The sequence below is a fragment of the Ictalurus punctatus genome, chromosome 22 (genome assembly GCF_001660625.3).
Source record: "Ictalurus punctatus breed USDA103 chromosome 22, Coco_2.0, whole genome shotgun sequence".
NCBI lineage: Eukaryota > Metazoa > Chordata > Actinopteri > Siluriformes > Ictaluridae > Ictalurus > Ictalurus punctatus.
The window spans coordinates 4,539,503-4,553,285 of NC_030437.2; the positions used below are offsets into that span (position 1 = coordinate 4,539,503).

The 13,783-nt window shown below is 38.1% G+C and overlaps 2 protein-coding genes across 4 annotated transcripts; one reads left to right on the forward strand and one right to left on the reverse strand.

Moving 5' to 3' along the window:
- Positions 1-573: 573 nt before the first annotated feature.
- Positions 574-4,607, reverse strand: LOC108255814 (chemerin-like receptor 1). The gene is made up of 2 exons (XM_053674548.1): positions 4,400-4,607; positions 574-2,859 (listed from the first exon to the last, which is right to left on the reverse strand). The coding sequence occupies exon 2, from the start codon at positions 2,843-2,845 to the stop codon at positions 1,799-1,801; it is 1,047 nt and encodes a 348-aa protein (XP_053530523.1). The 5' UTR covers positions 2,846-2,859; positions 4,400-4,607; the 3' UTR covers positions 574-1,798.
- Positions 4,608-4,638: 31 nt separating this feature from the next.
- Positions 4,639-11,568, forward strand: LOC124628065 (uncharacterized). 3 transcript variants are annotated; one of them, XM_053674552.1, is made up of 9 exons: positions 4,640-5,085; positions 6,211-6,289; positions 6,503-6,629; positions 6,929-7,086; positions 7,254-7,390; positions 7,548-7,638; positions 7,868-8,197; positions 9,396-9,466; positions 9,898-11,568. In XM_053674552.1, exons 3-8 carry the CDS (start codon positions 6,563-6,565, stop codon positions 9,417-9,419), a joined length of 807 nt encoding a protein of 268 aa, XP_053530527.1. In that variant the 5' UTR covers positions 4,640-5,085; positions 6,211-6,289; positions 6,503-6,562; the 3' UTR covers positions 9,420-9,466; positions 9,898-11,568. The 3 variants fall into 3 exon arrangements, with proteins under 3 accessions (XP_053530525.1, XP_053530527.1, XP_053530526.1); XM_053674550.1 differs by having other exon boundaries at positions 4,639-5,085; positions 8,463-11,568; XM_053674551.1 differs by having other exon boundaries at positions 9,396-11,568.
- Positions 11,569-13,783: the final 2,215 nt, after the last annotated feature.

The following is a 13,783-nucleotide window of genomic DNA, read 5'->3' on the forward strand; positions in this document are numbered from 1 at the left end:
TCATAATCCAGCATACAGTGTATGTTCTATGCAATGTATGTTATATTCACATTATATGTGTACATGTCATACTTCATCACACTCCAACTTCAGGGACAAATGAAGTCTGACTTCAGAGTGACAGACAGGAGCTGGTAGCCAATCAGAAGAGCGTGAGAGTCTATGAGTGAAACAGTTAAAAAATGTATGGAAAAGGGGATTCAGGACTGATGGTGTTTTAGCTTTTTCTGCTGAACAGGTAAGGCATTTATATGTTCTGTAGCTGCTTCACTAGTGAATGACACTGAGCTGATTTATTCTCTATGTGGAATTTTTATCATTACCTACTTATTTTAGCTGGAAGCTGTTTGTGTGTTCCTCTGTATTTTATTTCAAATTCAGTTATATCTGGTGAAGGTGATTATCCGTGATGTCTGCTCCAATTTCATGCCAAACATAATTAATAGGCTACTGCAGTTTGCTTTGAAATATAGGAACAATGCAAAAAATGAAACTATAATTAAACTGTATGTAAGAGTAATTTGATTACAGAAATGTAAAATAATCCATTAACCTGAGTGCTGTCAAACAGGAAGAAAACTGGCCTATGCTCAACCAAATTAGCACCACACCAAAATTATACCAGCAAATAATATCCCATAAGTGCAAAACTATGTACTGTATTAAAAATAACACTGCATGCAGTGAAACAGGAAAGTTTTAATGTAGAATTAAAGGTACAAAATCAAACATGATATACAGAATATATATATATATATATATAATAAGCACTGCCATAAACATCACAAACTAATATATAAGATTTTAACATGAAAATTAGTTATAAAAAAAAAAATTACAGAATTAATTAAAATTAAAAAGGAGAAAAATAACGCAATCACATTTATTAGGTATTAATGCACAAATTGTATTAACATATGGTGCAGAGTGAATATCAAATAAAAGGTGACTTAAAACTCTCATTTGTAAGTCGCTTTGGATAAAAGCGTCTGCTAAGTGAATAAATGTAAAACCAATCTGAGCATAAGTATAATAATCTGAGAATAATTATAAAGAGTGATATAGAAGGTGACAATAAATGCTCTTGCATACATTTACAGGCAACCTTTTCAGAGTGAGATAATTTCACAAGCACTTTTATGGAGTAACACCTGAACTTTATGACATTAAGTAAGGAATCAAACTCTTGGGGGGATGATATTATTGGAAAATAATCAATGATGGGGTGGCCCAGTGTTAAGCAAAGTTACTGTTGCTACCCTGAAGTATTTTCCTTCCTAATAAAATTGTATTAGTCCTGTAGAAGAGCAATGACTATAATTACTGACAAGAAGTGCTGACAAGTCTTTTTTGCATTTAAAGACAAACATATCGTACATTTCACATCCATTGATATTTACATCTAATGCTGTGGAACATCTGTGAAATGAAGCTGCTGTTACGTTATTACAGCTATAAAACCATAGCTATATAAACAAACCATTTCCAAACCATTCTCTCTTTTTTTCTCCTTTTATATTTCTTATGTTTATTATACCCAGTCATGTTTTATTCCTTATGTAATTTATTTAAATAAATAAATTTCATAACCTGAAGTAAATTTAATTCTGTGTAAATGTTTCTTTCCACATACATTCTCTTAAAACAAGGATTATTTTGCATTGAGATTACTATTCAGAATTATACAACGTGCTGTTTATTTGTATTTCTTTAATTCACTGTTATTAAGCTGGCTGTTAAGAAGCAGAAATTAATTCCTCTTTTTGTTCATATGGAATTCTTTAAACGCCTGATAACTTTAGACTGTACTTGAAAGTTTGCCATCTCCTGAGTTAGTATTAGACGTCCCTTGTAGTGTACTCCGGGCTTCCTCCTCGAATGTGCTCTCAATCTTAGACAGAAGTGCACAACATTTACTCTTTAAGTCCTTTCCCATGAACGCATAAAGCAACGGGTTCATAAAACTGTTGGCGCTGGCAAGAGTGCTTCCAAATTTTTGCCCAATAGGGAGGATATAGGCATATTTTAGGTTTAGTTCCAATAAGTTAAAAATGTGATAAGGCATCCAGCAAATGAAGAAAGCAGCTATCAGTGCTGTCATGATCTTAAATGGCTTATTGGACTTCGCCATCTGGTTATTTTTCAGCTTTAGGGTGATGAGGACATAACAGGTGATGATGATCAGTAAGGGGATCACAAATCCAAAAATGAATCGGCATACCACTACAGCAATATGTTCTTCATCGTGCGAATAGTTGTAGTAACAGACATGTTTTGATTTGGATATTGTTATATCTCGGAAAATGGCTGGTGGCAAGCTAAGCAATGCTGAGATAGTCCAGGCTAGTGCAACCATCACCAAGGCCCTGCGTATGGTGCGCTTGTTTTGTGCCCATACAGGACACATAACCACAACACAGCGATCCACGCTAATGATGAGGAGGAGGAAGATGCTGCTGAACATGTTGAGGAACAAGATAAAAGACGTAAACTTGCACATGAAGAGTCCAAAGTCCCATTCACGTTTAACATTATAGGCAATGGAGAAGGGCAGGAAGGCACAGAAGAGGAAGTCAGACACAGCGAGGCTGAGGTACCAGACAGTGTTGACTGTTTTCTTTATCTTAAACCCTGCGATCCAGATCACCAAACCATTTCCAGCAATACCAAGAACCATAATAATCACATTGGCTATTGTCAGTAAAACACAGATCGCGTCAGTGCAGTGTGCTGGAGCCACTGTTGAGGGCACTAATGCTGTAGATGAATTGTCCATTTTATTATCAGCTCCATTATATTCAGGGTAGTCACTTGTTTCATCTGTAGAATGTAAGACTGAATCCATGATGATGTTTGAATCTGTAAAATGGAGAGAGAATAGGAGTTTTGTTAGCAAAATGAGGAAGACATATTGGGTCATGAATTCTGTGTTAAAACATGTTCCATTTCAAAGGGCATTTCACATTGCGTTAGCTGAACACTGTTGCAAGCACTCTCGCGTGACACTGGAATCTGAAGTTTGTGTAAGATCATGCCTATTTACAGGCCTGCCGTGATCAAGTGATGTGTCAATTAAGTGTGTCACGTGATATATAAACGACACCACGCCATCAGACTTATTATCTTCAGCTAGACTTCATGCCGGTCGTTTGGGTAACGAAAACAAAATGATGCTTCTTTTCCCCCTCTATCTTTTCTCAAAATCTCTGGACTTTTCTATCCCTTTAAAAAAAAAAGAGAGAGAAGGAGTATGCCAGGGCAGCCCTCGAAAAGTCTGACTGTTCACACTGTGAACACCTTACAATTAGGCAGCTTACAATTGGGTTTCAGAGCCTCGCGGATCTGGGCCCGCTGCTGCCAAGGCTGGCTGCTGGCTCAAGTCCTGGGGATCTCATATGGATCTGGAAGAGGAGCCAGAGATGAGCGCTGCTCTATCTCTTGCTCTCTCTTCCAGGTCCGGCTAGTGTGGTGACTCCTCCTTCCGCTATGGAAAGCCAAAAATAAATAAATAAATGAAAAATACACAAATGGGAAAAAAAAATCCCTCTCGGGGGGAGGGAACATCTGAGTACACACACTGAGGACAACTGAGGGACTCGTACATGACTATTACAAAAGGTGCAAACATTTAATGATGCTCAAGAAGGTAACTAGATACATAAAGAGGCAAGTGGATGTAAACTTTTGAACAGAATGATTGGTGTAAATTGTTAGTATTTTGTCTTCTGGGAAACATGTAACTATCGTATTTAGCATCTGAAGGGCAGTACTAAATGGAAAAAAATTATCTTTAAACAAAATAATAACAATTTACACCATCTGCTATGTGAAATAACTTATTCAGGACAGGACTAAATAAAAAAACATGGGATTTTTATGATCCCTCTTGTTTCGTTAACAGTATTAAAATTTAGCATATTCTGCAAAGGTATATATACATCAGTAGTGTGGTTCTCAAAGTAAGTAAGTCAGAGGAAGCATAGCCAGGAGTCACCCACCAAATAATCTGGTGCTGTCAAAGTTTTTGCATATATGTGCACCTGATTTAGTATCTTTCTCTCTCTCTCTCTCTCTCTCTCTCTCTCTCTCTCCCCCTCTCCCTCTTCATATATGATATGAAATGCTTAAATACATATGCAGTGCCTTATCTTACATTAGTTGGTTTAAGACACATGTCTTAGATAATTTTTTTCCATTTAGTACTACCCTTCAGATGCTAAATAAGATAGTGACATCACCAGACATGAATAAATTTCACATGCAAATAATTAAAATTGAATTCATCTCTGCAGAGAGAAAGTGAAAAAGATCCTGATAGACTTCTTAATAAAACCATATACCATAACACTCAGGCTTTCTCTCATATCTTGGGTTCATTTTATCACGAGCAATGACTCACCTTTCAAACGCCTTCTTCAGTAAAGTATTTCAGAGCTAAGAGTTTTCCAACTCTTGTTCGAAATGGTGCAGGTCCAACGTTTTGGACGATTCCTGTCTTTCAAGTCTCCTTTATTGCAGTTCTGAGAAACCAAATGTGAGCTTATAATCACACAATTCCCCACCCACCTGCTCTTAAGCAACAGGCCAGGGTGGTTGCAGTGCTGGGGTTAGATAAGAAGAATGGTTTTTTTTTAAAAATGCAGAACTAACGAGCGCGCGCACACACACACACACAGAGCAATGCAACAGTCTGAACTGTGAATAAAAGAAATGGGTTAATTCCTCCTACACAGCAAACTGAGCAGAGTTAAATTTTTGGTGGTGATGAACACAGAGTGAATCTATCTCTACTTGGAGTTGATCTAACTCTGTATGTTGTCTGAACTGTTAGCTTTCACACTGTACCACGAAAGAGTTGGTGTCAAAATGGAATGTTATAACTGTCTTCTGGAAATCAACTCTGATAGTGTCACCGCTATGGTGGAACGCATCATTAGGAGTGACTGACCTAGATCAGACTGGTCGCAGAATCGTCCGTCTTTCTGGTGGGAGTTAGGTTAATAGACCCCTCCCTTAACTCTAGTGGAATGCACAGCAGGTGGAAGGACGGATATTTTGTGGAAGAAGACTTTTCGCATTGTGTCGGTAAGTAACAGTTTATTAGATGACTCAATGCGTGCTGTTGTTATATACAGATGAAAATACGTATTTATACTTTGGTATGATGTTTATAGTCATTGCAAGGAAGAGCAACAGTAAAGCTAGAGCCGACAATCTAACGTTACCTAATGTTAACGTTAGCTAACGTTATCATTAGCTCCTAATTAACTGTCTGGCAAGCTAACGTTAGCTAGCGTTTGTTTCTTCTACTTTCGTACGGTTTCTGATTACTGGTCTTTAAGTGAACTAAATGGAAATCTAGTTGAGTTTGCAAAGTTTGCCAATGTCAATTATGTGACATTACATCAGTAATGTTAACAGTCTTTTGAAGAAGAGAAATTAGCTAGCTAATTAGCTAAAGTTAGACAAGAACATGCCCCCACACAGCAAAATCCCCAGTGTTGATTTAACACCCAGAGTGTTGAATTTACACCATATAGTGTTTATATAAGTCCATTGGACACAAATGAACACTCTGGTTGTTAATTCAACACTAGGAATTTTACTGTGCACGTGTTAGCTGCATGGAAGCAAAGATCCTGATATGAGAACTGGGCATATCAAACTTAAATTCAGATTATCAGACATGTGTTGGTAGTTAATTTGAAGTTAGGAAAGTAAATTTGAAGAACTCATTCACAAAGAGGTTTTTCATGCATGCTAAAGGCACTTTCACTTGGGAAGCCACACTGCTAGTATTCAGTTCATTTTCAATGGGAAGTGGACAGGTTGGTGGCGGTAACATTATGGCAGTCTCGAGAGAGTTGCTCTGGTGCACAAAGAGCACGTCCGCCCGCCTCCAAAATGAACAATGTTAAACTATAGAGGTGCAGGAATTACAGCCAAACCAACTGACAAATGAATGCGATTGTCCTCAAATTATCAATTTTCGTCTCGCTTTTCATAAGCAAGCAATAATCTACCTGGCAGACAGAAAATGTGCTAAATTTGCTGATGTGTTTATTGCATGTTTTGACATGAATTCACATCGCGCAATGCACTTTTGTGTAACAATGTCTTGCTTTAGAGAGGCATTATAACTTTCGGCTACTATTTGGACTGTGGTGGCCTGGCTTGATTAACAAATAGTTATTCTATATCCTTTTACAGGAAATGCTGGCGAAAGTGGAGATAGGAGGAGTTCCACAGACTGATGAAGTCTTTCAATTTGAGAATTTCCTTCAAGAAGGTTTGTAGTTTATTTATGGGAATATTTTTGCATTTAATGCTGTTATCACTGTAGCTGAACATGCAATATTGCAGATTCTCTAAATAAACAGTTTGCAAGTGCTATAGTGTTAGCATATGAATTACAAAAATGGTTCTGTCAGCAAACAAAAATCATCTCCATGCCTATTTAATATTGTATTATCACAATGTACTGTACTTTTTATTCTCCTAGTAACAGATAAGTTTAATCTGCAGCCAGACAGTTTCAGTGAGGGCCAGCTCTCAGTCACTGATGTATCAGGAACAGAGGTGGATGGAGATGTCTTTGATGAACTTCAAGGTCCCTTTACCAGTAATGGGTAAGGATGTGACGGCATGGGAAAAGGCAGGGGTTTGATGAGGTATCACAGGCATTGTAAACTAAGAGGCATATAGTGTGTTGTCTAAAATATCTTTTTGAGGGACCGCAAACTATTATCATTTGCTATACTATTGATCATTATGTTAAGTACATCTTACTCGTATATGGAAAGTACTTAATGGAGATAATATACTTTATATTTTTTTATGTAACCATTCAAGTATTTGTTGAAATGCTTTTGTTACTTATAAATACATGTACATTTAAATTGATTTTATTCTGTCTGCGATTTTGTAGATCTGGATGTTCAGCTGTTCTCAGATCAAGCATCCTCCTCTGTACTGACTCCACTATCCCCAGCTTCATCCCATTCATCAGATTCCACAGTTGTCCTTGAGTCCACAAGAAAGAGGAGGAACCCAACAGGGTTAATGGACCGGAATGAAGCAAGACAAGTAAGTTTTGAATAAATGCATTTAAAATCCTCAATTACGTAAATGTTTATTATTGATACTTATCTGTAGAAGTGTTTTGTAAATGTATTCTCGGCATAAAGGAAAGGCATTAAAAATCCTCTTAAATTTCCATGAGCATGTCATAACAATGTAGGATGTTTTGGCAGAAAATTGATTGTGTTCTGAGGGCCAATCCAAAGGGTGAGGAAATATTCATGGAGTATGAAAATACCAAAACACTAACAGATGCCACACGTAAACAGATGGTGAACGTCCTGGTTGCAGACATGTTAGAGCTACATGGGTAAGAATTGGAGGTCACTTCCCTCCCTTTGTCATCAGAACAGATTCATGTGGTGCAGCTAAAGAATGCAATTCTGTTTTGGTGGAAAAGGGGCATTTATCCTTTAACTTCTTGCAAAACATACACGCTTGCAAAGTAAACTGATTTATTTTTAAAGGCGGATTATATCAAGTGTGAGGACCAGTTATGCACTGGGAATTGTGACACTTTTTCCATACCTCCAAGATCCTTTCTCCAAACATGGATATGTAAGTTCTTGTATTCTGTCTGAAAACCCAAACCAGTGTGTGTTTTTATATTTTCTTCCCTTTTATAGTTTTAAAGTTAAAATGATCTTGTTTTAGATGAGTGTTTATAGGTTGCCCAGCTTTGTATTTTCCACTTGTTTTTGTAATGATATATAGTCATTGTGTGAACTTATTGCATTGAGTAATTCATTCTTGAAGCCAAGCTCTGTTTGGGTCTTTTCTTAAACAGGAACACTACTATGATCCTGAGGGTAATACTGGCTTTATTGCATGGAGAATCAAGACAGTTCAACGTAACACCTGTGCTGGCTCCCGGTGTCATTCCAAGACTGTTCTTCAGGATGGTCCAAACACCAGATGTGAATCTCTGATAACCTGTCAACAGCTATTTTGTGAGGAGTGCAGGGAGGCGATATCTACAATCCGACATTCCACTGATGAATCTGTGGTCAAAGAGAAGATGAGAGCGACTTTCCAGTATCGACAGAAGATAGTCAATGAGGATGCATCATCTTCAGTCCTGGATTTGTTCCCTCGTTTCCTTGATGTACCTGGATTGGTAAGAAAATCTTTAGCTTTAGAAGTAGTTTTGAAAAGGAAATTACCTTCTCTGTAGTTATTAAATGAGTTCACTGGTACAGTAGAGAAAGGAGTTGTTCGATGATCACCATAACACCAACAGGCCGGTCCAAACTGAGAAATTCAGTGTTCTTTTATATCCCAAATGTATGCATAAATAACACAGCAGATCTTAATTTTTAGTATTTGACCTTTCACCCATTTATGTCCGTTTATGTTTAAACCTGTATAAACCTTGTTTATAGATTGACCAGGATTTTTCCATGATGTTTGGTGATGAAGTGTCTCAGAAGTTCTGTTTATGTAAGGAGTTAAGTAATGAGAATATTCAAAGAGAGTACATAGTGCCCATTTGTTATATTTAGAAAGACTTGACCTTGACCTTTTAGATTTGTAATCATTTAAATGTAATTTTAATTGTGATGTAGCATATTACCACTTTATAGTGTTAGAGGCAACTCATTTTATAGTATGCAGTTAACACTATGAGAGTTAATGAATTGCTCCTATGAGAATTAATTTCTAACACTACACACTGGTGTTGAGAAATTAACACTTGAGTAGTATTAAATTTCAACTATACAAAGAGTTAATGTGAACTCTATTAAAGTGTTAAAATACCAACACTTTAAAAAGTGTTAAAATGACACTGCTGAGTGTGGACCCCTCCAGACTCTTTAAAAGTGTTGAAATTAACTCCAATAGAGTTGACTTGTTTCTGGGGATTTTGCTGTGTATTCATGTGCAAAATTCATGTGATAAGTCAAGAAAGACAACATTATTACTGTTAGGGTTGAGCAGTGCATTATTTCATGAGGTTTCATTGATGGTATAATAAACACATGCACGCAAGCACGCATACACACACACACTTAAAATCATATAGACAGCTGAATTTGCTCTACTTGGTTCATGCTGTGTTCTGTCTGAATACCAAACATATAGAGAAAAGTTGTAACCCGTTCACTCAAACTACCAAACACAAAACCTTCTGTTGTCTTACCTTTTGTGTAATGGGTACTTTGATTGGACAATGCGTGCTTTATCCATCTACTTATAATTTTGTTTGTCCAAATGCAGTTTTAGGGGGCCAATTAGGAAGGCGGAAATGACGCCAAATAACAATCTGCCGATTTATTTCACATGTGCCGTCTCTGTCACTGCTGATGACGTGTTAGGGATTTGTTGAAGAAGCAGATTGAAAAATGACCATCACTGATACAGCAGGCTGTGCCCTGAGAGGAACAAGGTGTTACAATATTTCCACTGTCTCTTATTTACATTCCCACCTTCACAAATATGCCGGAAATTCCCCAGGCACTGGAGGGGCTTCTGTAGAACTATTTCCATAATTATTGTTTATAACTAAGATTTCGACAATTGTAAAGCAACCTTGGTGTCATGTATCAGGAAACTCTGGACTCCAGTTCCCATCAGCCACTGCACTGCACGACATGTCACATGACCACCTGCACCTGATTCACATTTCTGTTAATGAGCACTCCTGTCTTTATATAGCCATTATCTGCACTGATTCTTGGTCTTTTGTTGTCTTGGACTACCATGTTCCATGTTCCTATGTTTTGTTTCAAGCCACAGTATTTTGCCTAGTTGTCTTAGTGTCTATGTTTTGTTATTTGTTTATATAATAAATGTTATCTGACTGTGATTGCTTCCGAGCCCATCCTTGATTCGTGACAGAACGAAAGACCTTCAATCGGAAGCAGCAGTTTGCCAAGATGGACGACTGGGGCGTCAGGATGCCACCAATGTTAGTGGAGTACTTTGCCACGTTACGCCAACAGTTGGAGGATTACCAAGGTGCGCTACGAAAGCAGCGGGTCGCCAGGAATTACCTGGGCTTCAACATACCGCTTATGTTCATGAAGGACTACGCCACGCCAACAGGAGGAGGAGTCCAGGTACAAGGGGGGGGGTCTGTGGTCGTAGCTAATACCATCTCCCACACTCCCTCCCTTATTATAGCTCTTGTTCAGCCTGCCCACTCTGCTGAGTACGTTGCTCAGCTTTCCTGTTCAGCCGAGGACGTCTCTCCGCATTCATGCACTGCCGAGGACGTCGCTCTGTTTCCCTGCTTCGCCGAGGACGTTGCTCTGCCTTTCTGTTCAGCTGAGGATGTTGCTCTGCCTCCCTGTTCAGCGGAGGACGTCACTCTGCCTTCCTACTCCGCTGAATACAGCGCTCTGTTTTCCTGCACAGTGGAGGACGTCGCTCCGCCTTCACGGAATGTCATGGATGAAGCCTTGAAGCCTTCCTTATGGTACGCTGGTTCTGTGCCCAAACCGAGAACATGACAGTCATGCAGCGATCCACACTGATGATGATGAGAAGAAAGATGCTGCTGAACATGTTGAGGAACATCACGAAGGAGGTGAACCTGCACATGAAAAGTCCAAAGATCCAGTCAGATGTGGCTATGTAAAAGGTGTTGAAGGGCAAGGTGGCACAGAATATGAAGTCAGAAATGGCCAGGTTGAGATACCAGCTGGTGTTGACCGTTTTCTTCATCTTTAAACCTGCGATCCAGATCACCACACCATTTCCCACAACCCCCAGTACAGTGATGATCACATTCACAACCAGCAGCAACATGCACAGAATCTCTCCAGAGCAAAATTCGTGTCCATTGTGAGACATATCCATGCACGTTTGGTTATCATCCATGTAGTTTGCATAGTCCGTAGATATGTAATCTAGCATGAAATCAGTCGTGTCCATGATTTTTCCTACATCCTTTTGACTGTCCATGGAATAAAATAAAATATCACATGCCACGAGTGAACCTTCTGATATCATTGACACATTTGAATGGCTATGTAAAATGAAGCAATGTGATAACATGAAATTAATAATGAGCTCATATGGCCATGGGCGTTGTTTTGTCTCAGGACAGCTAGCATTTCTGCTATAGTCAAGCAACTGTTTGACTCCGAACATGTCATATCACAGCAAACCAGTGACTACATTTCCCATCCTGCACTGTAACCTACAACCATGGCCACCGTGGACTGCAATTCCTAGAACACTCGCATTCATTCTAATCTTGCACACCTGCATCCAATTCACAGCACTCACAATCACAGTGTAAAGAGACTGTTTGTACACAATAACATTGCGAAGTATTGAGCATATTCACTGTGCCAAGCTTTTGTTCATGTTGCATTTCATGGTTTTTGATCTTGTTTCTAGTTTCTCATTCTCGATTCTTGCATTGTCTAGTTTATGCCTGTTTGCCAATCGCATGACCCATTGCCTGTTTTTGACCATGCTATTGTCTCATGATTTGGATTTGTATGCCTGCCTCGCTTTATTAAAAGCTCTTATCTGCAATTGCATCCGTCCTAGTCTCCATTACGTTACAGAAAACAACAGCGCTCCACCTTCGACACATTCACTGAGAGGCTAATGGCTGAGAGCAACTATTTGACTCCATACACAACAGCGCTTCACCTTCGTGCGGTGGCTGAGAGTAGGCTAATGGCTGAGAGGCAGGAATTTGTCCAATAGTTGCTGCAAGCCTTTTATAATCAACCAATTGGTGTGTGAGAAGGTGGGAATTACAGAGCGGGGTTAAAGCGATGCAACCATGCGCACACATGATGCAGTATTAGACAATAAGCACATCATAATGAAACTAAAGCTGAATCCCGTATATTTTCTCAAATTTAGAAATCCCGGCCGACGCTTTTTTTAAAGCCCCAAAAAAAGAGGATATCTGGTCACCATAAAAAACAAAAAAAAGCATTTCAGAGAACAATTTGTGTTAATTTCTACCAAATTATAAAAATTATTTGCACATGCATTGGAAGGTTGCTTATGTGAGTCACGACTGGAAAGAGAGAACCAGAACTATAAATCAAGCAGCTGTCTAATATTGTGTTATGTCAAAAGATTAATTTCTTTGGTTTTAAATGTAAAAAAAATTATCCTGATAGTATTCCCATTTTTTACAAAACATATTTGAAATCTGAGTACTTTTTTTGATGCAACTGTAACCAATTACATTTACTACCAGTTTTTTGTATCCTGATTACGTAACACATGTATTCCGTTAATCCCCAAGCCTGATCATTTTCTATAACAACATCTTTAACTGTAGTTCTGGCTGAAATTCAAATCACAGATTTTATTTTAATGTGCTCACTCTAATACATTATAGTTTCTATAGTACAGTAACAGAGGGACTTGTATGCAGATGCGCCACATAATCTAAGCCAAATAATAAATGGAATAAGAAATACTTGATAATTTCTATAGAACCAACTTACACAGGGACATAAACTGTCCCGACATAAATCCACATAAACGGATTAAAAATGTGAGTAATTGTAAGGAGGCTTTCTGTAAGGAGGCTTTTATTAGAACACTATTGTTTTTATTAAAACACTAAATAAAAGGAGGCTTTTATTTAGTGTTTTAGGAAGCATTTTATTTAGAATTTGGTCACCTATTTAAGGGTGAAAATGTCAGATGACCTACCTTACATTTAATCCCCGCTTAAAATCACACACCTGGTACTAAACCAAGTATTGCTTCCAGTACATACACATTTTGTAAGGCTTTAAAACTCTATTTGTAGGCCGAGACTGAAAGAGACGTAATGTCACTCCTATTTTTTCAACAGAGCCTCAGAACCCCAGTCAATCTGAATGTATTTTCAATGGATTGAATGTAATGTAATACTAATGATGACTATTAGCTGTGTGATGTTGATTGATGATTTTATTTTCGTTATATACTATGTCACTGTGGACAGACTTGGCTTTCATTTCCTCAAAAAGTGGAAAAACATGTACTACAACGTACTATTTTTGTACTTGCCTGAATGAGGCTCATGGGTCCTCGATAATAAACAGCTCTAAATGCAATCGCATTCTTTCTGGCATGACCATATGCTGAAATACATTACTAATCATATAATACATTCATACAGTATAAGGTATCTGTGTTACAATAAACAAACATCAAAGCAATGCTGAGGAAAAATAAAAACTCCATTTTGAATGCACATCTAGTTGTTTGTAGGTGGCAGTTTCCTTTTACATCAGCTAGACATTTTTATCCCAATTACTTTTTACATAGCTGCACTAGTGTAATGACGGCCCATGAAACAGTGAGTGACTTTTTTTGGTAAAATAATGATAAAAATATATATTTTTGATATAAACTCTATAATGTGATGTGGAGCTGCTGTGAGTCACCCTGACAATCCTGTAAAAGAAATTCACAGTCAGTGCTGTGTCAGGGGTGTTGGGACAGTAACATTTGTATGCATACATCATAATCCAGCATACAGTGTATGTTCTATGCAATGTATGTTATATTCATATTATATGTGTATATGTCATACTTCATCGCACTCCAACTTCAGGGACAAAAGAAGTCTGACTTCAGAGTGACAGACAGGAGCTGGTAGCCAATCAGAAGAGCGTGAGAGTCTATAAGTGAAACAGTTAAAAAATGTATGGAAAAGGGGATTCAGGACTGATGGTGTTTTAGCTTTTTCTGCTGAACAGGTAAGGCATTTATATGTTCTGTAGCTGCA